This window comes from Pipistrellus hanaki (assembly GCF_964339955.1).
Source record: "Pipistrellus hanaki genome assembly, chromosome: 11".
Taxonomy (NCBI): Eukaryota; Metazoa; Chordata; class Mammalia; order Chiroptera; family Vespertilionidae; genus Pipistrellus; species Pipistrellus hanaki.
This window is the reverse complement of record NC_140513.1, coordinates 6,050,069-6,077,052: the sequence shown is the minus strand read 5'-3', so window position 1 is coordinate 6,077,052 and position 26,984 is coordinate 6,050,069. Positions and strand designations below refer to the sequence as shown.

The window sequence follows — 26,984 nt, the reverse complement described above, 5'->3', positions numbered from 1 at the left end:
ATTTTTCAAGTTATTGTTTTCCCAAGTTTTAGTTTGAAGATATCAAGATCTTTTGAAAACCACATAGTTCTATTCATTCTGCCCCTTGCAAACTTAGGTTCATTAAAATGTTTATAGGTGCCTAGGGGAGTAGGTGAGATGATTGGAAGCTATGTGTGACTCTGACTTCTCATCTATAGGAGTGTGAACTTTTTGTCAGGAAATGATTTTTCTGATTAGATTTGATGTACATAATTTATAAAGCAAATACAGAAAGATTACATTAAAATATTCTTCCTGTATTTGAAGCAACCACTGAAGCGTTGATTTACTTATGATTTTAAAAGATATTATTTGTCACAAGACGTACTTATAATTCTTTTTTTTGTGTTTACTACTATTGAGTTTAAGAGTTGCTTCCAATTGGTATGGTGGTGTTGGTTTATATGCATATTAGTACGTATGGAAGTGCAATAGATGGCTACTTAATTTGTATCTTGCATTTCTTCCTGACGAATTTCCTTCTTCTGTCTCCCTGCTTTCTTGTGTATTAGCCACTGAGCATCTTCTCTTGTGTCCCACACATGTGCAGGGAAGTGTAAAAATTTTGTCTATGGATGTTGATCTACTATTAAAGAACCTCCCCAAATGTCCATAAGAAAAGATGAATAAATCTAAGTACAAGGGTAAAACTAGAAACCCAAGGAACTTTGAAGGTAGATGAAACCCATTTCCAGGAGAAGCACCATTATCTGTACGTGTGTGTGTATGTATGTGTGTGTGTGTGTGTGTATGTATATATATATATATATATATATATATATATATATATATATATATATAGAACCAACAAACACAAAAACGTGAGCAAAAGTTTAATTTAAAAAGGAGAAATGTAAGGAACTCCCAAATGAATAATAGAAAGTGAAACAGCCTGAAGTGTCAGATAAGAGGTAGCTCAGTGAGTCCTCACGGCATATCAGAGGCACAAAAAACGGTATGTGGGACTACAAGTGTGTCTGGGCCTTGAGATTCTACCATCTAATAAAATGAATTGGAAGAAAAGAAAGTGAAAGATGTTAAAAATACCAGTGTAACCAATATTGGGTAGTTTCTTCCAGATTTAGAAGAAATAGCTTTAATGATCAGCAATGTGCTGATACTGATTTTATCTTATTTAAGGGGCTCCTAACTTTTTGGTTCCGTAAATGAATTATTGTCTTAGTGTATTATAGTTTCCATACCTTATTTGTTTTCCTCTCCAGGCAACAGACATAATTTTAAATTATTTTGAGTTAGTTTTATTACCCAGTTGAAATTATTCTGAAGTATATTTTTAAATGAAAGTGACAGCTTTAAAGTGTTTTGAGGGAGGAAATTAAAGTTGTGCATTTGAGTTAAGACAACCAAGAGCTCTCTCCTGCTGTGGGCGTAATTCAGGACATGTAGGAATGGAATCTGTTCTTTAAAGAATTGATGATGGTTTTAGGTTAGCACATAAAATTGCAGAGCTGGTGCTCAGCTGAGTACTTGGCAGCTTATAGATGTTACTGTCATGTAAGTCACACCAGACACAGAGTGTGCACCACTGTGGATAAACAACAGGCACAGACGCAAAAGGCAGAATCCAAATGCAGACATGCAAGACGCCAGCTTCCTTCCCCTCCTTCCCAGGATGCCTTGTGAAGAACCCGCTTTAGACAGGTTTCCAGGGGTTAACGGGCGGGGAGAGTTTAGATTACGTTACACATTAATGAAAATGGGATTTTGAGCTGTCGTGACTCCAGTGCTTTTTTATACCATGATAATTATTTTAAAACTTTGTCTTCGGTGTTGTTGAAAACATCTTGGCAGAAAGCCTGTGTGACCTGATTAAACCTACGGATTGTCAGCTGTGATCTATAGTGCTCCAATGAGGTGCTGACTGGGCATCACTTAGGAAGTTCTTTATATAAAAGCAAAATTAGATTGAGACTATTGTGCCCGGCACCGTATGGCCATGTTGATGGTACATTTTTAATACTGTATTTATTAGTGTCCTGGTTTTATAGTTTGTTGACAATTGGTTAAACAAGGCATTTAATTAAAAAATTTTCATATTTATTTATTTGTTTGTTTGTTTGTTTGTTTGTTTTTAAAGCATAGCTAATTACCTCATCATGTATGTATTTCTCTTCTCCCCCTGAAATTACATAATGGAGAAGCTCATCTGATCCTGCTTATTTTTTAATTTTTGGGTATAGCTTGTGAATTAATTATTCTATGAGATTTTAAAATCTGTTATTCTAGTTGTATAGAGAAACAGAACAACCACATTTCTTTCATTTGGGTTTTATATCCTTGGATGATGTTTTTTCTTTCTCAAAATCCCAAATTTTTAACCCTCTTCACATTTTATTCTTAAATCACCTAAATCTGGGAAGAGTGGATGTCGGGAACTCAAGGCTACCTTTTTTTAAGGATCCAGAGGATCCAATCTGGGGTAAATTGAGAAGGGGTGATCTTAGAAATTTTGGGATGCATGTCAATATTATCGTGAAAAGAATTTCCATACTTAGGCCTATTGATAAAGTGTGAACAATGAAATGCTCCATGAATTATAGTGCACTGATGTTGTTTGAACATTTTCTCAAATAAATAAAATACACTGTTTGTCCTGTTTCTCGCTTATTCTCTCTCTGTCTCTCTCTCCTTGAAGGTCTCAGCATCAGAGGAGCCCAGGAGGAGGACCCTCCCGATCCCCAGCTAATGAGACTGGACAATATGCTTTTGGCAGAAGGGGTTTCAGGTCCTGAGAAAGGTGGGGGATCGGCGGCAGCAGCTGCAGCCGCGGCAGCCTCTGGAGGTTCTTCAGATAACTCTATTGAACACTCAGATTACAGAGCCAAATTGACCCAGATCAGACAAATCTATCACACAGAACTGGAGAAATATGAACAGGTCAGCAGCCGCCACTCTCATAGTCCTGCACAAACCTCTATTGCTCTGCTATTAGACTGCGCTAACCAATTCTGAGGGCTGTGAGGGGTAGGTGTTAACACAGAGAACAAAATAAATAAGGTCAATGCTAAAATCTAAGTGAATTGTTGGATTCATGAAACGAAGTCCCTTTGAGGTTTCAGAGGTGAAGCTAAGCTATTTTATCCCATCTACTTGTTTTAGCTATATTCATTCCTCACATTCATGTGCCCTTACTACCTCACCTGCAACCATCCTTCCTCTCCAAACTCACCATTTTGTGCTCTTCATAGCTTTGTATCATTAACATTTATGCACTGGCCTTGTTCATAGCTGTGACAGCTTTTAAAGGGAAGCCCTGCAGAGTGAGATTTTCCTCTTGTGCTGGGAGTTCCAGAATCCTCCTAGGGATTCTTATGAATTGTGCCAGGCTGTAGGGGAGGGAGCTAACTTCACAAAGTAAGCAGGTTCTGGCCAGTCTCTCTGAGGAGACCACCCAAGATAATTAACCTGGGGCAGGGAATACTAGCCATTGTGTGCGAAATTCCTGATTAGAGAGTATGCCATTACTGATTAAAAATGCTATTCTCAGCCATTTTATTAACCATATTTCATTGAGTCTAAGATACTTTGTTTTTAAGCTGTCTCATTGCTTTATGTACCACAAGAAAAAATTAACACTGCCCAATTTAACTATAACATTGGTTGTGAAATGGTTCCAAACTTCAGAGATATTAAAATGTGGAGGAAAATGAGTAACTCTTAGATTCAATGAAAGAAGGTAAAATGTTGATGGTTCATTTTGAACTTATTTTAGTTGTTAGTTTAAGCCTAAAAACCTGTAGTTTGAGGGATTTTCACTGGAAGGTAATTTAAGAAAACATTATATGGAAATGTTTAAATGTACCCCCAAATAAAGAGAATATTATTAAGTCAAATCCTATAAATTGCCAAGTTTTTAGGTCAAAAAGCAGTTATCAATCGGCTGTTTTATAGTTAAATCTAAAATAAGGAATTGCCACCCAGATAAATATATATTAACATTTTGTCAACCTTATTTTGTCTATCTCTCTCTCACACACCCCCCCCCTTTTTTGTGTGTGTGGTATTTTAAAGCAGTCTTAGACACCATACCTTTCACCCATAAATACTTCACTATGTAGTCAGATATGTCTTAAAGTCCAAACACCTTAATGTAATGTGGCAGTCCTGGCCAGTTTTAATACTGATTTATCTTCTAAGTTCCCTGTATAGTTTCAGTTGTATATGTTAGTTTTTTTTCATTGCCTTCTCTAATATGCTGGCTGTGGTGGTATTAAGCAAATGCTGCATTCTGTCCCAGAGGTGAATGTGTTTTTAGGGAGGGTAGAAAGATTTATGTAGTTCTATGTTAAAATACAATATAAATTAATCTTATAAGCTATTATGCATTTTTTTCTGAATAGGACTTTCTGGGATCTCAAACCATCTCTAGTCTCATATATAGGAATAATTTTTAGTGGAAAATGTGCAAATAAGAATTTTAGAAAAATTATCTTTTGTATGTACATAAAAAAATGGAACTTTCTGATTTGACATATAAATAATTGAGAGTAAACAAAATAAGTCATGGTTGAAAAGATTGCCCTGAGCATAAACAGTAGAAATGGCTCTGATTTGTAGCAATATCCTAATTGCATAACTTTATGTTAAATATATCTATCTGTACTTACTAAAGAAACACCACCAGGCACCTTGCAGGAAAAGATCTATAGTATTGGGCCAATGGCTCTACTTTTTTGGCTGAGGAATTAAGATGATTCCTTACTGTCTCCTGCCATATCTCCTCACATTGTCCTCCTTATTTCCTTTCTATGGCCCTTTGGAAGTTGGGTGAGGCAGGCATCAGTCAGTCAGTGTCAAAGGGTTTGGGCTTTTTTGTTTTGTTTTTTGTGCTTTGAAAATACACATATACATACAAGTTCTTTATAATTAATCTGCACTAAGTATTTTTGGGTTAAAGATTATATTGGGAAATAATGAGTTAGAATATAGTCATGAACCTTATTGTTAGATATATTTATTAGCCTAATAACTACTTAGATGTCTGTTTCTTTTCTCATTTTTAGCACTTTCAGAAGGAAAAAAAATATAGATAAGTAAAGTCATTGCAGTATTAAGGACAAGTAAATAAGTTGAATATGGTGACTAGTTGGCTGATTCGACAGAATTTTAGCTCAGCAATTTTCTGTAGGTTCTGAATTATTTTAGAAATATCAGTGGCATTTAATTCTCTTGAGTTGTCTTTGGGATGGCTTTTATAGCTCTTCTGTGAGTTTTAACATAAGATAGTCAACTTTTCTTTTTTCTTTTTTTCTTTTTCTTTTTAAATCTTTGAAATACAGGTCCTTAGCTGGAGTAAACCTTTCAGGGATATCTTTTGAAATTGCTATGGCCTAAGTAGAACTAACTGAGGTGAAGTGGTGACATTTCTAAAGTAGATGGTATTATAATTTCCATTTTACAGATGAGAAAATGAGACTCAGGTTAAGTCATCTGTCCAGTGTCATACATGTAGTTAGTGTTAGAATCAGGCATTGAAATCTGTTTCTGACAATATGACTGCCTTTTTCATGGAATTATGCTGCTACTTATGTCGAATTGGAAAATAATTCAGGTACATTCTGGTTGTTTGTTTGTTTCTGGTTTGCCCATGTTGGATTGCATTTGGAATGGGATCAGAGTAGAGATGAAAATATAAAACACAACTATTCTAATCACTTTGCAGAAATTATATTTTTCCTCCTAAAAGTGAACATGGGTATTCTGAATGATGGAAGGCTTATTAGTAAATAGGAAGAACATATATGTTAAGTAAGGCAGAAGCTTCATCCGAAAATTGTGTTGAGTCTTTTATTAAAAGAAATAAACCACATTGGAATCTAGAGCTATTCACTCTACTGTGTTTTGCAATGAAGCTGTAATGAAAATGTATCTGAAGCCTGTTTAGATTTAGATTGCCATAAAATTAACACACACTACCACTGCCATAAATTAAAGTGCCTTATAAACATAGCCACATTTACAAAGCTAAGCAGACTAGAGCTACAGTTTGAGCAGAATTAAATCCAAGCTGCAAGGCTCTGTTTTATGTGTGTTTAAGGAATGGCTATCTTTAATATACTGTCTTCTTTTTTTTTTCTCTCTATAAAATGTCTTTTGATTATATGTCCCCATTACATAGGCTTAGATGTAATTATTTTTAGTGATAATCATCTAAATTCACTTATAAACCCTTTTGAAATATTCAGCTAAATATTAGAATATAGTATAAATAATAGAACATATATTAGAATAAGATTCTTAAATATGATTACCACCCCCAAAGGAAAAAAAACTATTTTACTTTTCTCTTGTTGATCCGGACACCAAATAGAAATATGACAATTTTCCAGAGCTTGCAGCAACCGTCATACTACTTGTCTTGGATGCATTGCCTCCCTCTTTAGTTGGACAAAAACCTGATTGCTTATTTGTGTTCTCGTGAATTAGTTAGAAGTTTTGAAAAATGCTTTTACATTACCTTTCAAATATGCTCTTATGATTAAAGGCCGAACTATTAGAATAGGTGAATTCTTAAAGAATTTTAACCAAGGGTTCTGGGAAGCCTGTTTTTAAGAATTGAAGGCCTTCTTGGTTCCTTCACCTCTCTACTCTCTACCAAAGGGAAATGGACACATTGGTATTTGCAAATGAAATTTGACTTAGACATTTGTTCTCAGTTAAAACAGAACAGATATATCATGCCCTATGCAGCTCTCCCACTTTGCTTGTACCAGAAGAAATGCTTGTACACAGGCAATTCACTTCATAATTTATAGCTGCTATAATAGAGATGACATATTGAAAGCTATCTACTATAATTATATTGAAATACATTTTTGCCGAAGGCGAAAGTGTTGTAAGGGTACCAACCCTCCACAAGCATCTGGGAACCTGCTTTCTGAGTTCACAGATGTCAAATGAATTCACCTCAAATCAGGTAGAGCATTGAAACCAAACATATACACTGAATGTGTTCAAGACCAATCAGACATTGTTTATTTACTAGAGGACTTTCAGGTTACGGAGGACTGTTGGGGGAATGGAAAATGAGTGTGGAACCTAAACCAGTGGAAAGGAATGGCCTTGGGCTCTTTGAGGATCTCAGCATTATGTACTTACCTCTCCTGGCAAAATCTGCTTTGCTTGTAAAGAAACTTCATTTTTATTCAGCTTAAAAAATGCTGACGTTATTATATTAGAGTTTGTCTAGCCTGCAAACTCCTATTCGCATTTTGCTATTTATTTTTAATAGTTAAGCAGGAAAGACAAAAGTTTATCACCTGATGTAAACTTTGTGTTTTATTTTCCCAAGCAAGGCTTTGTTAGTCATTGTTCCAAGGGGAGGGTTTCACTTCTTGCCGGTATTCATGCTGGGTCTTTTCCTTGACTGGAAGGAAATAGTGTTTGAGTACTCACTTTGCCCCCTCCAAGTTCCTAGTTTATTGATTCTATGTACCAGAGGTTTCTTTGACCTTATGCTTGATTAGTGAATGAATTGTTTTGTATTTGAATACTACTCTTTTTTATTAAACTTGTTTGGAAGCAGTGTTTGTATTCAGGCAATGGCAAGTCAGAATTATATATTAAGTAATCAGAGAAGGGAATTGCTTATAGAATTAACACACACAAAAATATGAATTTCATTAACTTGCCATTTTCATTGTCAATAATAACTGTCATTTATTAAGTATTAATTATGTTATAGACTCTATGCAAATAACTTAACATACATATATAATATAATCCTTATAGAACTCTCATGAGATAGGTCCCTAAACTATGTAATTAGGTTAGAAGTGTTGCAGTACAATAGATATTTCATCTTTGCATATTGGTTTCATTCTAGTTGGCTTAGCAAAAGAATCTTTAAGTGAAGAATTTGTTGATTTAATAATAAACATTTCATAAATACAAATCTATAATATTAGACTAGAGTTGCTTGTAAGGTTATAAAAACATCTAGAAAATGGATGCATGCAAATTTGAGAGGCATTGACTTTTTAATAGAGATTTATTCTTTCTTGTAAAGTGGATTTACAATAGGTGGTATTATGATCTGTTGTCCACAATTAGCTTCTCTAGATGGTTACAAAAGACCAATTCAGTTTTTAGATCTGATCACTGAACCATTTAAAAACTTGCTCTAAAAATTAGTGCTTGCTCTTTGTTTGGTTTTATGTTTTTATATTAAATGGTCTGAACCCACAGGCAAGAAATTGAATTTACAACGGAAACTAGCATTACCACTAAACAACAAAACACTGAAAACTTTGAGTGTAAACCAAATAGGCATGAATATTGAGAAGACAGTTTTACTAAGTAAAAATGATATTACTGAAAATAGTTTTGAAAAAATATTGCAAGTTCTCATTTATTATTAGGTTTGAATTTTTAAGAAGAAAGGAACAAATGGCAAAAAGTCTCAGATTAAGAACTGATTGAGCCCTAGCCGATTTGGCTCGTTGGATAGAGCGTTGGCGTGTAGACTAAAGGGTCCCAGGTTTGATTCCGGCCAAGAGCACATGCCCAGGATACAGGCTTGGTCCCCAGTGTGGGGCATGCAGGAGGCAACCAATCAATGATTCTCTTTCATTATTGATGTTTCTATCTTTCTCTCCCTCTCCCTTCCTCGCTGAAATTAAAAATAATAATAATAATAGATTGAAACTATTTTTCTTACATGAGACCTTCAGTACTTTATGTTCATTTAACTGTTATTGCAATGTATGCTTTAAGATACACACAAAAAATACATCCTAGATAGTTTTCAGCAGCTGGATTAAAAGAAAAAGATTTCTGCTATTATTCTAAATTACAAAATTCAAGGACTCCAATGTCTATTTTAATAACATAGTCATGGTAGATATGATAAATGTTTGAAATGAGCATCCCACATTATAAACAGCACTGATGCTAATATGTGGTTGGGTGGCCCTTTAAAACTCTGCAGTCATTTAATCATTCTTACTGCATTTATATTTTTAAAATGTTACCTTTTAAGGAATAGGAAATGAGGCAGTACTATGTTGTGCTCTGAAACTGGTACAGATGAGGCTGTAAATAGGCTGTAATTTACTTTCAGTGGTATAAAGGGAAAAAAAAATCACTTTGCCTAAAGTGTATGCATCTTTCTTAAGGGTGTACCCAGATTTTAATTATCTAAATGTAAATACTTAACGAATTTTACTTAGAGTAATGAGCTAAAGTGCACACTACATAAATGAGATGTTCTAATTAATCATGTATGAACTACTGGTTTAAAGAAAAGCTATGTGAATTCTGTGAATGTTGGGCTATTGCCAAATTGCTAATCAGCATTTGCATTCATAGATGACTTCACTTAATAAGTTGTGAGACATTCAGCAAATGCTTTAGAAATTATGAGTTCTTACAAGCAGAAACTTTTTACTCTTAACCTGTTTTTTGTTGTTGTCCACATGAGCCTTTGACTGCTTCTTAGAAACCATAGGCAAACAAACATTCATTCTGGAGACATTAAAATACAGCCAGCGAAATACAAGGAGAGCTAACATTGCAGGTATCATTCAGGAGTCTTGAATTATTTATCAAGACATACGCCATGTCATAGATGTCTGTTACCATAATGTGTGAGCTAGTTTGTCGGAATTAGAAGTGTTATATATACAAATAAGAAATGCTTCCGTAGTCCAGTACAGCAGTTCTCAAACTTTTTGGTCTTAGGACTTAGATTCTTAAAAAGTATTGGAGACCCCTTAAGAGCTTTCACTTGGTTGGTTACATCTATCTATCAATATTTATTATACCACAAATTAGAAGTATTAATTTAAAAAAACACAATAAGCTATTATGTTAACTTAAATAACATTTTTAACACCCCCCAAAAAACACACACACAACAAAAACAAAAACAAAACCACCAACTTAAGTGAGAAGAATGGCATGTTTTTTATATTTTTTCAAAATTCTTTGGTGTTGGACTTCATAGAAGTCACCTGGATTCTCAAGTGTACTTCTGCAGTCAGTCATGTGCTTAAAGAACATTATATGAAGAATATCTGGCCTCACACAGATACATCACTCGAAAAGGGAGGAATATATTAGTAGCTTTTAAAAATAACAATAGTTCATTGATTTTTAGAACGAGGAAGAGAGGGGTAGAGAGAAACATTGATATGAAAGTATAACATCCATCGACTGCCTCCTGCATGCCCTCTACCAGGGATCCAGCCTGCAATCTTTTGGTGCATCATCCCATTCACCAAAAGGTTGCCATTTCGATACCGTCAATGGCACATTGGGAATCAGTACCAAACTATCAGAAAGTCTAATGGGAAACTGTCAGGCTCACAGTGGTGGGTGTAGATCTTTTAAAATTATAATATTAACTTCGAAATTCAAATTTCACCACTGGCATAACTAGTATCAGATGTTTGGCATGAAAGGCTCACTGGATTCATTTTTGAGAAAACATCTGCCAAACACCCAAGTCTGAATAATCATAATATGTCTATTTTGCTTTCAAATAATAATAATTAAAAAAAGCAGTTTTATTCACAACTTAATCACACAAGTGCCTTTTCTGGGGATAACTATCCATCCATATGCAGAGAAGTACTTTTTATGTACTTTCCATTTATCACACAGAATATTAAAGTCTTAGTCAAGTGTTAAGATACAATAAAATGCATAATTTCTCTTGTTTCATTAAGGACATTCCTAAGTGAATCTGTTTTTTTTGTGTTTGTGTGTATGTATGTGTGTTTATATGAATGCATGGCAATGACAAGAGAAAAAAGAAACATCAAAGATTACATAGATTACTGTTTTTCAGAGTTTTTAATAGCACATTGGTCTGCAAGATGCTATAGTGCTGTCCAATAGTTGCCACTAGTCACATGTAGCTATTGAGCCCTGAAATCTGGTCAGCCTGAACTGCGAAATATTATACATATAAAATACATGCTAGATTTCAAAAGTGTATGAAAAAAACAATATAGCATGCCTCATTAAGAGTTTTTACTACAATCATGTGTTTAAATGTTAATATTTTTAATATGTTGAGTTAAATAAAATGTTAAAATTAGTTTCACCTGATTCCTTTCTTTTTAATATGGCTACTTAGAGAACTTAACATTTTATATGTGGGTCTTAGTATATTTCTGTTGGATAGCACTACTCTAGAGAATAGAGGTTTTGTGATCATATTTACTTGGGAAAAGTTGGATATATCATTCCCCTTTGAAGATTTACTATGCAATTGGCTATCACTATACAAGTACTGAGGAGTCCTTCAAAAATAAAAAAAGAGACTTTTTAAATATTGCTTAATATTGATTGCCCAAACATATTGTATTATTGGCCATATAGGAACATTTTCTGGAACTAGCTATAGAAGTATAGAACATTTCCCAGTTTGGAGAAACAGTTCTAGTTTAATTTTCTTCATTTTACTGATGATAAAACTAAGGGATGGAGTTTCTCAAGTTAAATAATTGTGAAATTACATGAACATCTCTTTTGGGCAAGTGCAAGAAAAAATAGACATATTTCTTGGCTGTGCAACCACTTCTTTTTAGCTCTGCATAAGATCATTTACAATGACAGTAGAACAGGGAAAATCTTAAATTTACTTTTATTTTGGTTTCCTTAAAAATGGAAAGAACTTCTGGTTTTAGAGTTGCAAAGATCCTTAATATAATTTTGTCATAATCTAGGACAATAATTCTCAGCCTTTTTTTAGTTAGACTGTCTAAGAATCCAAAATGAAAACAAACAAAAACTCCACATATTGTCCCTTCAGGAAATACACATGTGCATACAACTTGTATATGATTTCAGGGAGTCATGGACATTCTAAACTTCTCCATGGAATGTGGGTTAAGAACTATTCTCTTATATTTCAGGGATAATATATTTAAGGCTATTAACATTGTTCTTGAGTTGTAATACAAAAACCCACCAATCAATAGATGTTTATTGGATGCCTACTGTGTATATTACACAGTTCCACACTCTGAAGATTTCCATAAGTATAGCATGATGCCACTACTCAACAAGGAATTTCACATTTCTTAAGAAGTAAAACATATGAAAAACTTTACCTAACTGGTAAGCAAGACTCCTTTTACCTTACTTTAGAAATATTTATAGAAAAGCCCTGTAAAAGCTTAGAGAAATTGAAACACTCGGTGTACTTGAAAGGTTAGTTCTCTAATGAGCAGTTACAGAAACCATCATGTGCTGGATATGAACAATGTTCAGGGTGTCTGTAGGGAAGTGGACATTATTATAGCTTCAGATTGTGTCTTGCTGTGATCAGTGATTGTTCTGTCTGCTTGCCCTATCTAGGGCATCTGTGCAGTAAGTTGCAGAATTCTTTTAACGAAAATGCCAGAAGATGCTCTTTTTATTCAAGGACTGATGCTTTATTTACCCAGGCAGTACTGGCTTTCAGTGTTAGGTGAACTGATAGAGATGGGGGCTGAGGATTGTGAACTAAAACCTGGTTGGTTAAGACCCAAATCCCATCAGGATTTGCCTCTCGCCAGAAGAATTGAGCTGCCTTGCCCATCTTCCAGGAATGGCTCTTGTCCACTAATAGGACCTACACCACAGCTAGTTTATACTAGGACATCGACATGCTTGTCATTCCATGCCTTTATATGCTATCACAAACCTGAATCCCTTCTTCTCTACATAGTTTCTCGGTTCCTCTGAACTTGCCACATACTATTATGTCCAGTTTTCCTTGTACCTGGAATTTCTCCTGATTTCTATCTTTACCTTTCAAAAATCCTACCTGTTCTTTAAAGCCCCACTGTCACTTGTGCCATGCAACCTGCCGTGATCGCTGCCTCCAGATGAGAACACTCCCTCCTTTGAACTTAGGAAGCACATATTCCTAGCTCCCTGTGACACCTTGCACAGCCTGCCTTGTTTGAAAATTAATTTTGTTACATATTTTATCACACTGGAGGCCAGGTCTATGTCTTGCTCATTTCTGTGTCCCTTAATAGCACTTAGAAGAGTTTGACCTTCATATAGTCCTTCAGTAAACATTTGTTGAATATATGTAAAACCTCAATGAAATTAGAAGGTGCTTAGTATTAACAATAAACATATTTATCGATAAGAGTTAGTAGAGAGCATCCCCCCACTGGGAACACCTCATTTTGGAAATGGGACAAGGATCAGTGGAAGGACAGTTGAGTGCAGTGTCTCCCTTGCATGTCTGGCCATTTATTTTCAGAATTCTTGTTGCACTAACTACCGCTGCCATTTCACCAGTGTCTTAGTTTTCATCTTACCCTACCCACTGCATCATGCCATCTGCAATTGCAAATGAGGTAGAAATTCAGATGAGTTCATGTCTGGGTGTGATCATATAAAATACCAGGTTTCTAAAGAGTGATTTTTTCCTCCCTTACAGGCATGTAATGAATTCACTACACACGTGATGAACCTTCTCCGAGAGCAGAGCAGAACACGACCCATCTCCCCAAAAGAGATTGAAAGAATGGTGGGCATCATCCATCGAAAATTCAGTTCCATTCAGATGCAGCTCAAACAAAGCACTTGTGAAGCAGTTATGATTTTAAGATCAAGGTTCCTTGATGCCAGGTATGTAAGGCCACAAATCTATTGTGTGGCTTTCCTCCCTTTCTACTCCTTTTATATTATTTCCTATAAAAATGGTTGGTTGGTTTTAGATACTTTGTTAATTTGGCTGTAAGAGCTCTTCTCTACAATGGACAGGTAATTCGCCTCAGGGTGTCTGGGCTGTCAAGCCTCTTATCTGGGAGTGGTAGTGTATTAGCTTCCAATTTGGTAGCTCGGGAAATAGGATTAGTGCTCTCCTAATGACTTAGAATATGTAGCCTTTGAAATCTGATACTAAAAAGTACTTTTAAGGATAACTTTCAGTCTGTAACTCTGTTTTAACAAAGGCTTGTTTTCTAAGAATTTGTTGATGTTACATTGCTTGTATATATTGTAAGGAAATATTGATGCTCCTAAGAAGGAAGTGGCATTTTAATTAATAGAGGTGACCACAAAGCCCCAAAGTGTTTTTCCAAGCCAAGTGAGAAAGCCTATGAGTTTCTTCTGTAAGGATGAAAACTTCCCTTTTACCTGAAGCTTTCGCCAAGTTTCACAGGAATTAGGTGGTAAGTTGTATATGGTGTGTTTGACCTACCAGGTGACAGAATAAAAGAATTGTCAAGTTGCTACTGCATGCTGCCTCTGCAGGGTTGCCTCTTGAGCATTGCTAAAGCTTGTGATCAATCTTCAGCTTTGGAAAGGAGTTTCTATTTCATTTGGCTTTTCCATCCTTGGAATCTGACAGGTGATAATTATCATCCAAATTTTACAGTATTAGAGAAAATAACTAAGTTAGCTTCTCAACTGGAAAATGAAGTGTGTGGCATGGTTCTTCATGCCAGAGCTCTTCCTTAGAGCCAGATAAGGACCATCTGCCACGTAATTTAACTACCATTTGCTCCTAGTTTAGCAAATGCCTGTATCACCTTTAGTCCCTTCTTCTTTTCAGTAAGCATTATGTGGACCAGGTAGCTATAGGTAGGCTTGACAGTTTCAGCACTTATTCTCAATGTTTTCCACCCTGCTCACCAAACCACCTACTGAGTGTGCCTCCGAGTACCCCAGGTCAGGGCTTTGTTTTCTTTTCAAGCCATACATGACTCCTGCAAAAATGCTAATGGCTGTTCTTGGTATATATCTTCCTCCCCTTCTCTGTCTTTCCTTACTATCTCCCCATCCAATTCATCATCGAATCCTGTTGATTTTAATCCCCAAATAGATCTTGATTCTCTTCTTCATCCCTTAGGAAACAGTATAAGAAATTATAGATTTGATAACTTGAGATGTTCGGATCAGACCTAGATTTCTTGCTCCCTGGGCTCTTCCTTGATGTTGAGCCACAGATGACATGCTTCACCTCCCATGTTAGCGGCATCATTGTAACTAGACGGATCTCATAAGGGTCTACACATTTACAGCTGCCTTACTGACTCTGTCTTTTCTGCGTGTAGGATATCACAAGTGAGAAGATCATTAAGATTATTTGGGGAAACTATATTTCAGTTACTAGAGAATCTGATTTAAGGTGAAGTCTGACAAATGCTAATTTTCATGCTAAAATTCATTAAAAACTTCGTAACAAATGGCATTTTTGCTATTTGATGTAAATTGTTAATAAATACTTGATCTCCTGACACTCTGCCACCCCTCTCCCAGTAAAGAAATACTTTCCTCCCGAATGTTTCTCTGTGAGCAAATATTACCTTAGTCCAGGTAGTTGCTTAAACAGTCAGATCTAGAAACCTCTGGTGTATTTTTTCCCTTACTTTCCTTTTCTGTTTTCTCTACCCATTTCCCTCCTCCCAAGTCATCATTAAGTCCTATTGCTTTTACTTTTCAAATAGAGCTTGAATCTTTTTATTCCCATTACTCTTACCTTATGCCAGGGGTCTTCAAACTACGGCCTGCGGGCCACATACGGCCCGCAGAGGAGTCTGATCCGGCCCGCCAGGTTTTTTGGGCAGTGAGCGCAGCCGAGGTGTTACAGTAGGAATTAGTAGTTCATATAGTCCGGCCCTCCAGCTCTCTGAGGGACCGTGATCTGGCCCCCACTTTAAAAAGTTTGAGGACCCCTGCCTTATGCTGTTACCATCATCTCTCAATTTGACCATTGTAGTTGTCTCCTTAAATATATATTTGTCTTTCCTTTCATGGCCTCCTCCCACTATTCTTATCAGTCAGAACAAATATTTTTTTAAAAGATATAAAATCTTTAGTAGCTTCCGCGTAGTAAAATAAAATCCAAAAATTCTCTTTTTTTCTCTCATTAAACTTTGTTATTTTAATGGGTCTCAAAATTCTGTCACAGATTTTTGGTCATGTTGTTTCCATTAAAAAGTACTGATTTTAAAGAAGAATAACTTAAAAACTGCCACCAAAAATTCTTATGGGGCTCACTAAGCCTATATAATCTGGCCCCTGCCTATCCTTCCAGATTCATCTCATACATATTCTAAAGTTTACTGTGATCTAGATTTCTTTAGCCCTTTGGACTTTTCACCCTCTTTTCGTTACAGGACCGTTTCCTTTACTCATTCTTCCTCCCTCTATTCTTTGACTGACTCCTGCACATGTTCCAGGTCTCAGATTAAATGTCACTCCTTCAAGGAAACCTTTCCTGACACTATAATCTGTTTGGTTCCCCTCTGATACACTCTCATTATATCTTATGCTTTCCCCTCATCGTACTTGATATGGTCACCACAATTTGTAATTATTTATTTCTGTGATACTTGTCTAATATCTTTTTTCCCCCTAACTTTCTACTTTTCACCTTAACCCACCAATCTCCTTTAAACACTCTGGTAGATATTATCTGTTTTGTTCCAACTGAATCTTTATAAAGTATCTAAAACATATTAGATTCTTAGTAAATACTTGACTAAATTTAGGAATGAAGTTATAATTGTGCTTCACCATTTTAGTATTTTTCTTAGTCATTCTAAATCTTAAAATGCATCGGATAGTGCTTTGGAGGATGCCAAGAGTGTAATTTATAATGCCAAATTAGTAAATTAGATTCCAAGAATGTTTAAAAATAGAAGTCTACTTTTTTTTTGTATGATCCTAATTAATAGATCTCTCTTTGGTTAGTGCTGATTATAACTACAATTCTTTTTGTTTTTTGTCATAGACGAAAAAGGCGTAACTTCAGTAAACAAGCCACAGAAATCTTGAATGAATATTTTTACTCACACCTCAGCAACCCCTACCCCAGTGAAGAAGCCAAAGAGGAGCTGGCCAAGAAATGCAGCATCACAGTGTCCCAGGTGAGCAAGGACTCTGACGGTCTGTGTTGTTTCCCCAGTAATTCACAAACCCTGTTCTTTCCTCAGAGCATTCTTGCCAAATTACATATCCTTATTTTCCATCATCAGAGAAGACATAAAGAAAACATAATATTTTTCCACATTTTTACTTAAGCTTTTAAATTTAGATAAATTGTTTTTAAACCTAAGTGTCAAGGAGACAAAATAGTCACCTGCAACCCTAGTGTAAATCTTCACTAGAAAGGACATAAACATGCCATGGGAAGAGGTAGTTTAGTGACATGTAGTCCTGCTTTTCCCAATTTGGATGACTGGCCAAGCTTCCTCCAATGAGAAACCAATTTATTTGTTGCTGAAAAGAAATATATATATATATATATATATACACCGGTGTGTATATATATATAAAGGTTAAGTGTCTGTATGTTCGACCAGTAGCTATGATGTGCACTGACCACCAGGGGGCAGTGCTCAATGCAGGAGCTGCCATAGTGCACACTGACCATTTAAAAATAAATGGCACCACGGACCTGGCGCCAACAAACCAACACTAGGCTTCCCCCAAGTGGGACACAGGCCCTGCCACCACCCCAGAGCAACACCCCACCAAATCTCAAGCCAACACTGCAGAGACCTCATGACACAAAATTTGGCCGCAGCCCAACCTGGAAACAGTCCCTGTGGGTGCCGGGTAATGACATCACGTAGTAACGCCTGGCTTCCCCCCCTAGCGATTAGCCTCCTTGGAGTTTCTTTAGCTCAGGAACCCAACTTACTTATAGCCAGGTGCAAACATTTTACAGTTTAACCAAATGTTCATGAAGTGTTTTCACATGCCTCAACTCATTTGATTCTCACAGAAGTCCTGGAGTAGGTAGATAGGAGACTCAGTGGAATCCTATTTTCTTTTCATTAACCAGAAAACAGAGAGAAAGTTTAGAAAACTTGACCTGACTGAAAAGAAGTAAGAAATGGTGGAACTTGAAAATAACTTCAGGTTTTCTCACTGCACAGAATATAGTCAAATACTCCTGCATTTAAATATTTTACCCTTTGTTCTCCTTGTGTGACCTACAATAATAATCTTCTTCGTATTGATATTTACTGCTGTGTTGCTGACAATTATCTGAAAGAGAAGTTGGGGTGCTTCATTGGGCTGGAAAAAGTTTAGCTAAATCAGAAAGCAGTTCCAATTAAGAAAATTTATTCCATATATATAAAAGGCTAAGTTGACTCACACATGCACGATACATATAAAGCTCTGGCTGACACCAATCGCATGCTTGTGTTTCAATCTGTCATTGTTGATCGTGAATTTGGTTGACACTTCTATTATAGAAAAAGGGGAATAGCAATACTAAAATATTTCTCCTAATTAGTTTCCTTTCAATATGCATGAATCCATGCCCTGGGACACTAATTTAATATAATTCTTTGGTGAAAGCTTTGAGGAATTCACCAAGTCATTTCTTGATAACCTTGCTATTATGGTATTTGATTCCCAATGATTTCTTTGCTTCCTTGTTATCCATTAGACAGAAAAATTAAATTCATTTCTGTCACAGTTTGTATTTTGTTTTAAAAGTCTTTAATAAATTGTAGCCCTGAAGTTAGTTGTCATCATCTAACAAAAATACATTTCATTTTAAACAGATATTTTGATATTTACATTGGGGATGAGCAACAATTGTACTTCCTTTAAAAATAAGTATATCCAATTGGCATTGGCTTGAAAATACAGTTTTATTTAAATATTCATATTGATGCTTATAGATTTTCATTTGAATATTATTTCTTTATACCATGCATATGCAATAGTTACCAACCTGTTTTTGCAGTGGAGCTTAAGGAAAAGCTGACTCTTGCCAGAAATTTCAATGTTTCCTAGAGGTAACATAAGACAAAAAATTTTAAGTAGTTTCTAAAAAAATACTACTCGTGCATCTGAAGGGCAAGATACTAAAGATCCCCTTCACATTCCAATGAAAATCAATGTTATTTGAGGGAATAGGGGCTGGGTTGAAGATGTTATCCAGTTCTTGTCTTGGCATTAGTTTCCATAGAACCTTTAGAGCAAACTTAGATTTATAATTAAGATTTTATTTAATAGTTATTGTCATTGTCCTATATAGTGTTATTCCTTGATTTTTTTTTTCTTTTTTGGGGGGGGTTGTCCTCAGTTTGAAATGGAATATAGTCAATTTGAGTCACCAGCTTATAAAAACATGCATTTTATAAAACATTACTATCTGGGTTATGTAGTACTCATTGCCACTTGAAATACTAAGTAACAATATAATTTGCTGGATTAGACAGGACAGGTGAAATTAAACGTGCATTTATGTCAAGTGGAGTTTTCTGGAGTGTGTGCATTTCCCCCAAAATTAGTGAAAGAATTGGGCTCATGCTGAATACCAGCTGATGATGCCAAGCCAGGTTTTCTTGGCTCTTATAATAGCATTCTGATTTAGAATTCCAGTGTCTGCCCCCTAGTGGTCAGTGCAGGTCATAGTGACTGGTCAACTGGTCACCTGTCTGCCCCATGGTGGTCAGCGCACGTCATAGTGAGCAGTTGAGTGGCCTTAGCATATCATTAGCATATTATGCTTTGATTGGTTGAGTGAACGACCAGGCACTTAGCATATTAGGCTTTTATTATTTATGATGGTAATGACTTGAGCTTTTAAGGAAAACTGAGGAATCATATGATCTGGCTTAAGTTTTAACAGGATCAAACCAAGGCAGCTATATTAACAATAGACCCTGGAAGCAAGGAGAAGCAGAGGCACCAGGTAGAGTGCCACAGCCTATATAGAGTAAGATGATGGTTCCTTGGGCCAGGATGATGTAGAGGTGATGAGAGGTGGCTGGACTCCAGATAATTGTGAAGGGATAGCGAGAGGTTTTCTGATAGATTAGATTAGGCTGTAAGAGAAGGAGAGTAAAGGATGACTAATTTTTGGCCTGAGCAGTGGAAGGATGGAATTATCATGAAATGTATTGGGGAAGGTTTGGGGAGGAATAGGTTTTGGGGAGAGAAAGATAGGAATTTGTTTTTGGACATATTAATATATATTGTAGTTTTAAAAATTTACTGTGCATTATAATATATAAATAGATATAAGTAAGTAAAAAAATGTACAAATCTTATTAGTCATACATTAATTTATGCTAATATATTATAAAGATAAAGATCCTTAACATGGGATTATAGGCAGATCTCAGAATTTGAAATCTCTGTTGTCCTAAGGCTTGGTTTGATAAAGCTGGAGTTCCCCTTTTATTTAACACCCTAGAAATTCACAGAAGAAATTATTTCAAATGTCGTAAGTCCTAAGAATCACACTTAAATTGTCACATATTCTTAGTTAGTGGAGCAGATATTAATATGCCTTTACTTTTTAGAATGGAGCTAACTTGCACTGATTATTCAAGTTAACAAGTCACAAAAATCTCCATTGTTCTCCTGATTCCATTTTTGAATTTAAATAATTTTGGCTGTACTTTCTGTGCTAGAAGTTTTTAGAATGAAAAATATTAACTTGTTCTTCATTGCTAGTCTAATTGAAATATACTGTAAAGAAAAGATTGGCTTTTTTTGTTTGTTTTTTTTTAACAGATGAGAACCTCAAACGGTAAAAAGGTTAGTTGGCAGCATTAAAATTCATTCTTTCATTCGTTTATTCAGCTAAGGTATTTGGAGCCTTTACAGTGGTGCACAAGACCAACTTTTATAAGCAGTCGGCTGTGAAGAAAAGTACCTAAAACACTTACAGATGAGGAGACTAGTGTTCAGAGAGATTAATGATTTGACAAGAGGCACGGGTCTTCAGGAGGGCTGGAGGTTCTTACACAGAGGTTCTTGATAAAAAGGAAGAAAGTGATTTTTACTTTTTTCCAGCAAGAGGCAGTGTGATTCCTCAGTCCCTGAGGCCTCGGCTGCAGAGTCCTGGCTTGTGAGGCACAGGCCAGGGCTTCTGTCACGAAGGCTGCTTCATTCCCCCCTAGCTACTTCAGAGACTCCAGGCTAGTTAGTAGTCTGAGATCTCCTTACTCATTAAACTACTTATTCCAAAGCAGTGAATATTCAGTAAGCTAATTAAAATTTGTAAGTAAGATTTCCTTATTAAAAAAATGTATTAAAATAAGAAGAAGCCTGTTAAAATAATAATTAGAACAGGGGAAAAGATGACTCAAATTACAGTATCTTTTTCAGCTATCCATAAAGGCCTTTTCAGCTACTTTGGCAGTAGATGGAAGGCAGAAATAGATTGTGCTGTGAGTATGCAATTGGTAAACTGGAGACAAGTTGAAGGAAAATGGCAGCTATTTTGTTAAAGTGGTTCTTTCACACTGTCTTAAAAGAAGGCTGCAGACCCTCTGTTCTATAAAGGCTCTGATTGTGTGTCCTGGTGGAGATGGGATATCATTAAACAGCGTGCAGAGAACAAAGGAGCTGGTTGTAAAAAGATGGGAGCTTTGAGGATGCTGGAACACTGAGTATATCTGCAAGATTTAAAGAAAGCAAGGGAAGCCTCTGATTTTTTGTTTGTTTGTTCTCTACAATCAGCACTATAATTAGCATGGTCCCTAAAGCTTACTCCAGTGATGTCAGGTATATATTTACTTTACAATTGACTTTTTTAAAGGGCATCTCAAATACTCATTTAACATGATACCCAAACTAAGGAGAGAGAGAGACTTTTTCCACCTGAGGTGTAGTTTTTGAGTTTTTCTATACCATACAAGAAGCCATAATCAGAATCATGGTCCTTCTGGGTTTTGTCCTTGTCACCTTCTTTTGCCTATTTTTTCCTTGTAAGTATTCCCGTCAGTCTTCCCTTATGCCTCTCCCTGATCATTGCATCTCACCTTTCCATGGCCTTGCTTCCGTGAGGCATGTCAGACCAATAGGCCAATGTATTGGGGGAAGGGGGTGTCCCAGCAGAAAACAGATGGCACACTTAAATTAGAATAATTTATAATTTGAAGAGAGTTTAATAAAGTGACTATGACAGAAGTATGGAAAGCGTGTAGGGAAACCACAAAGGATAATACTAGTAATGCTTGGTTCTGTTACCCAACCAAGACATAGAGGTGTGTGGAGAACAATAACTGAGACCTAAGTAAAGGCAGTATTACAGTATGGGAGTCAGGGGAACAAATAGTCTGACTTTACTTTCCTCTCTTCTCATCTCCTACCAGTAACTTCCTTGGGTTAGAAGCTTGAGGGCTGTTGTGTGCTAGGTATTGTGCTGGGCACTGTGGCAAACAGAGCTGAATAAGATAGGGTTCTTTAGTCTCAGGAATTCTGTCAAATCTCTTGGGGGAGACAAACATGTTACTGGCAGGATACAAAAGTAACCTGGGAGAGTGCACAGGTGCGTGTGGGTTTATGTTCTACTGAGAGGCTAAGGAAAGTCAGCTTATTAGCTCTGTGACTTTGAGCAAGTCATTTAACTTACTGTGTTTCATTTTCTCATATATATAATTTGGAAAAAAATAGCATGCATTTCATAGGGTTATGGGAAATTTGGTTCAATAAAATATGTAGAGCACCTAGCAGAATGCCTACCACAGAGTAAGAAGATGTAACAATAAAAATTATTATGCTATTTCTCTTGCCTTGAATGGTCTAACCCTGTCATCGCTACACAAACATAGATATCTTATTACTATTCAACATTCATTTCAAATGTCAGTTCTTCAAGAAAGATTTACTTATATTCCCAGTTCATATTCTTCATTATATATTCTCATAGATTCTTATACTTTTTTTGATAGTATTTATCACAATTATAACTAAATAATGAATTGTTTAATGCTGTTCCCCTAATAGATGGTGAATTCCATGTTGATAGGGACTACGGTATTTTTCAGTACTATATTCTAAACACCTAGCATAATGTACAGCACATAGACACTCAGGGAATGTTGAAGAAATGATTTAGGTAAGAAGTCAAGCTTGAGCTTGATTGGGGAAGGTCTGCAATTATGATATTTAAATATTTAGATGTCTGCAGTGATGCCTGTAATTTTGAGGTTGATCAGTTTACATGTGTGTTTTGCATTAATTATTTAATTTATTCAACGGTATTTATGCAACTAGTGATTTCTGGTTACTATGCTACATATAGTGAGTACAATAGAGATTCTGTCCTTGTGGAGCTTATTCTAATGAGGAGAGAAGGATAATTGAGATATATAATTATAAATAATAACATATGCAATTATTATGTTACGGTGATAAGTGCTATGAAATGAATTATGGGAGATAAGGATTCTGGGTTGAGGTATATGATTAGAATGAAAGATTATCCTAGCATCAAATTGTAAGATCAATTTGAGGGGGAACCAATAGGATGAAAGTGACTACATAAATAATTGGTATAATTCAGGCAAGAGGTGGTGAAGATTCAAATTAGGCCACTGAGAGTGGAAAATAGAGGTGGATTTGAAAGTATTTTATTGGTAGAACTGATATTTTGGAGATTGGGTAAATAATTGGATATGAATCTAATGTTATGGTAATAAGTGCTATGAAATGAATTATAAGAGATAAAGAATTCTGGGTTGAGGTATATGATCAGAGGCAATCCAATGGCCTAGGCTTATGACTTGCCCTAGCTAAGCTCTGAGCCCAGGAGTGGAAGAGGGTAAAAGAACGAATGGGTTACTGTAACCCCACTGGGATCTAGATGACTGGGCTGAAGATCAAGGGGGAAAAGTTGGAAAGTAATAGTTTCCTTTTCTTCCTCTTGATTCCCTAAAGTTAGATATTTAGGAAATTTGGCTCTGCAGGTACTCTAGATTTTTTTTAACCCAAACTACACTTTGTTACTTGTGTTCCATTTAGGCAGTGGTACCATTATTTCTTATTACTCATTTTGAGAAATTGGCACTTTAACTCCAGTTGAGTGTACATACTTAGTATAGGAAGATGCAGAAAAGTCACTCAGACTCCACTCCACCATTATTAAGTAGCAGTGTGACCTTAAGCTAATTATTTAACTTGAAATTTCCATTGTTTGATCTGTAAAATTAGGATAATGATATTTTCATCAGAGATTTGAGGGCTAAATGAGATATATGTTACTGGGCCGGCCATATCATTAGTGCTTGGTAAATGCGAATTTGTCACCCATTCAAACCAGTTTTCTTGCTGAGTATGTTGTGCGTACAGAGCCTTGTAAAGGTGCCAAAAGGAAAGGGGAACAGAGGCTCTGCCCTCCAGCAAACAAGCGTGCAGGCAGCCCCAGCCCTTCATAGGCTTCGAAAGTGAGAGCCCAGGCCATGGGATGGCCAGGGTATGGAAATGGGGTTATGTCTATTAGTCTTGGTGTATTTTTTACTCTAAAAATGTATGTGATTTGTTTTTAGTGAGAATTAATTATGTATGTTGAAAGGGTAATATATGTTTTGAGGACATTTTAAATAAATTCAGTGAAAATTTCTGGATTTTTAAAAAGTAAAGAAAACTGGGATATGTATTTGGTAGGGACTGGTGTTTGACTAAATGAGGCATTCCACGAAACAAAAGGCTTGACTATAGAACACTTAATAAACTTTGATGTTTTCATTGACATGACACTTATGTAGACAAAAAAATCTGGCCCATTATTGTTTATTAGACAGTGCTCTTGAGTTTAGTTTTCGGATGCTGATCTTTCTTCTGGTAAATAGCTCCACCTTTTAGTGGAGCTGATGGGAGGTAGTTTCACAGTTGAGATGTCAGTGTTTCAAAACCTGCCAAAGGCTTTCCATGGAGCCTATGAAGGAACCTACTCAGTTGTACCCCTAGCACATTTGACTTTTCTAAAGGAGAGAATTTTAAAGAAAAGCATCTTTAACTGAAAAGATCATCTGTGGTCATTGAGAGCCACCCCTCAGCACGTGTTGTAGGGAGACGAATGGCGTCATCTCTTTCCTCTGTGCTGTGGCCGGGAGCTGACGTTTTATATACTTTTGCAGATGAACCTCTCTGTGAATGTCATGAGTAGTCATCAGTCTATCATGCACAGAGTAGAAAGGGCAAAGCCAGACTGTGAGGGTGTCAGTACATTACGGCAATAAAATTTTTCACAGCCTCAAATAAAAAAATATAGTACTTGACAAGTGAATCTGTTTTAAATTACTTCAAATACTATGGAAACTGAATTTCTATTGTTCAGTGCTCCCATTAGAAGTGGGTGGTGTTTCAAGTTGGTTTTTAAGACAATTATTAGGAATTCGGAGCTTATTTTCTAAAAAGAAAACATGATTTGGATTCTTGGGCTAGCCCACATTTTAACAAAAAAAGAGCCAAAATATTTTGCACTGAAGAGGTAGAATGTACTTTTATAGCCTTAGCCATTTAATACAATGGAAAAGAAATAAAATTGAGTAAATATTTTTTGAATTTTTTAGAATTAAGAGTATTAATTAGAAACAGTTTCTACTAGATAAGGGATAATGGGAAAAGCACAGGAAAGGCTGTGTGACCCCAGACAAGGTACATAAAGTTTCTGACTCTGTTTCTACATTATTAAATCTGGGTCTTATCTAAATAAGATAATTGTTGTAAAGTTCCTGACACAATGGCTGGCTCATAATGCAGTCTCCCTCTGTGGCTGCTGTTATAAATATAGGTATAAGGAGGACATAAATCCAGGTTTCCTACAAATTCTAAGTCCAGCACATTGTCATGCAAGTGGCTGTTATGTTGGGGCGGGAGTGAGGAGGGACAAGGAGGCATAGGTAATACAGCTCCTTATGCAGAGGAGTAGCCCAGCAGCTATGTGCAGACAGGCGCTCTGCATTCTCATCTGATAGGAAGTTTATTATGCTGAGCACCCCCTTTTCTCTCTCTTTTTCAATTTAAATTCTTGATGGTTGAAAGTATTACATATGTCTCCCTTTTCTCCTATTTACCTCTCCCTGGCTGCTCCCACCCTCCAGCACCTGCCCTCACCCCCCTACTGTCTGTGTCCATTGGTTATGCTTATATTCATGCATACAAGTCCTTTGGTCTCTCTCCCCCAACCCTCCCCTGCTTTCCCTTTGAGGTCTGATGGACTGTTCCATGAACTCATTGCCTTTATCCCACCAGCACGGGGAACATGGACTGGCTCTCCCAGAATTCAAGGCTCCTGTGACAAGGGAAACCTGCCCTGACCTTTGTGGCTACAGGAAGCAAGAGGGCTTTGTTGTTGCTCTTTATAAAAAAACACCACACCTGTTTTTATTGAATTTTTTTTTTTTTTTTTTTTTTTTTGAGAGAGAGAGAGAGGGGAAGGAAGAAGGAGAGTGATAGAAATATTGATGATAGAGAAAATCGATTGGCTGCCTCTTGCACATCGGGATTGAACCTAGAACCAGGGCATATGCCCGAACCCGAAATCGAACCAGCGACCACACTGGCCTGGGTATTGTTGCTCTTGTTTCTTGTTTGTTCTCAGAAAAGGGAGAGGTAACATTTACTAGGTGCCTAGTACATCTCAGGCATAGTCCTGTGTATTTTAACATGTTATCTCATTTAATGTTCAAGGCAGCCCTGTGAGTAGTAGGCATCGCTATCCCGTCTTGTACATCAGGCAAGGAGAACATGAGCTGACATGACCTTACCAAGGTAACACAGGGGAAATCACAGAGCTGGATTTCACACACAGGTCTGTCTGGCTCCTAATCCCTTGCTCAGCTGCCGTCTGGATTCTCAAGGGAATGCAGACAAGTGGTTATTTACGGTATTTACTCTCTTACACTGAGTGTGCATCCTTGGGAGGGCAGTGAGTAGGATGAGATTTAGTTTATTAGCACCATTAACTTAAAAAATTGAATAGTCTTTGGCTTCCATCCCTCATTTTAAATTGAACCACATAATGGGGATGAAACATATTGATTAGGGAGAAACTATTTATTAGAGGTAAAATTGTTTACCATGTAAATATGCTACATGTTCCATTATACCCGGCCTGGCATTTCAGCATTTTATAATCTGTTGCATTTAATTAGGCACAGAACATAAAGTGTGCAGCACAAGTAAACATGGGAACCACAATCACATATTTTTCTAAGATTTGTGCTTCATAAATTTTTAGTTTGCTAATCTCAATAATGATGTTTTAGTGTCAGCTG

At 36.4% G+C, this 26,984-nt stretch overlaps 1 protein-coding gene across 2 annotated transcripts in view; it reads left to right on the top strand.

Annotated features, from left to right (window-relative positions):
* The window catches only part of PBX3 (PBX homeobox 3), a 168,203-nt gene that overhangs the window by 125,637 nt on the left and 15,582 nt on the right, over positions 1 to 26,984 (top strand). For both annotated transcript variants that reach the window (XM_084898382.1, XM_084898381.1), the window contains exons 3-5: positions 2,678 to 2,919; positions 13,433 to 13,623; positions 16,736 to 16,871. In XM_084898382.1, coding sequence (XP_084754508.1) covers positions 2,678 to 2,919; positions 13,433 to 13,623; positions 16,736 to 16,871 — 569 coding nt within the window. The remainder of the gene's footprint in view (positions 1 to 2,677; positions 2,920 to 13,432; positions 13,624 to 16,735; positions 16,872 to 26,984) is intronic.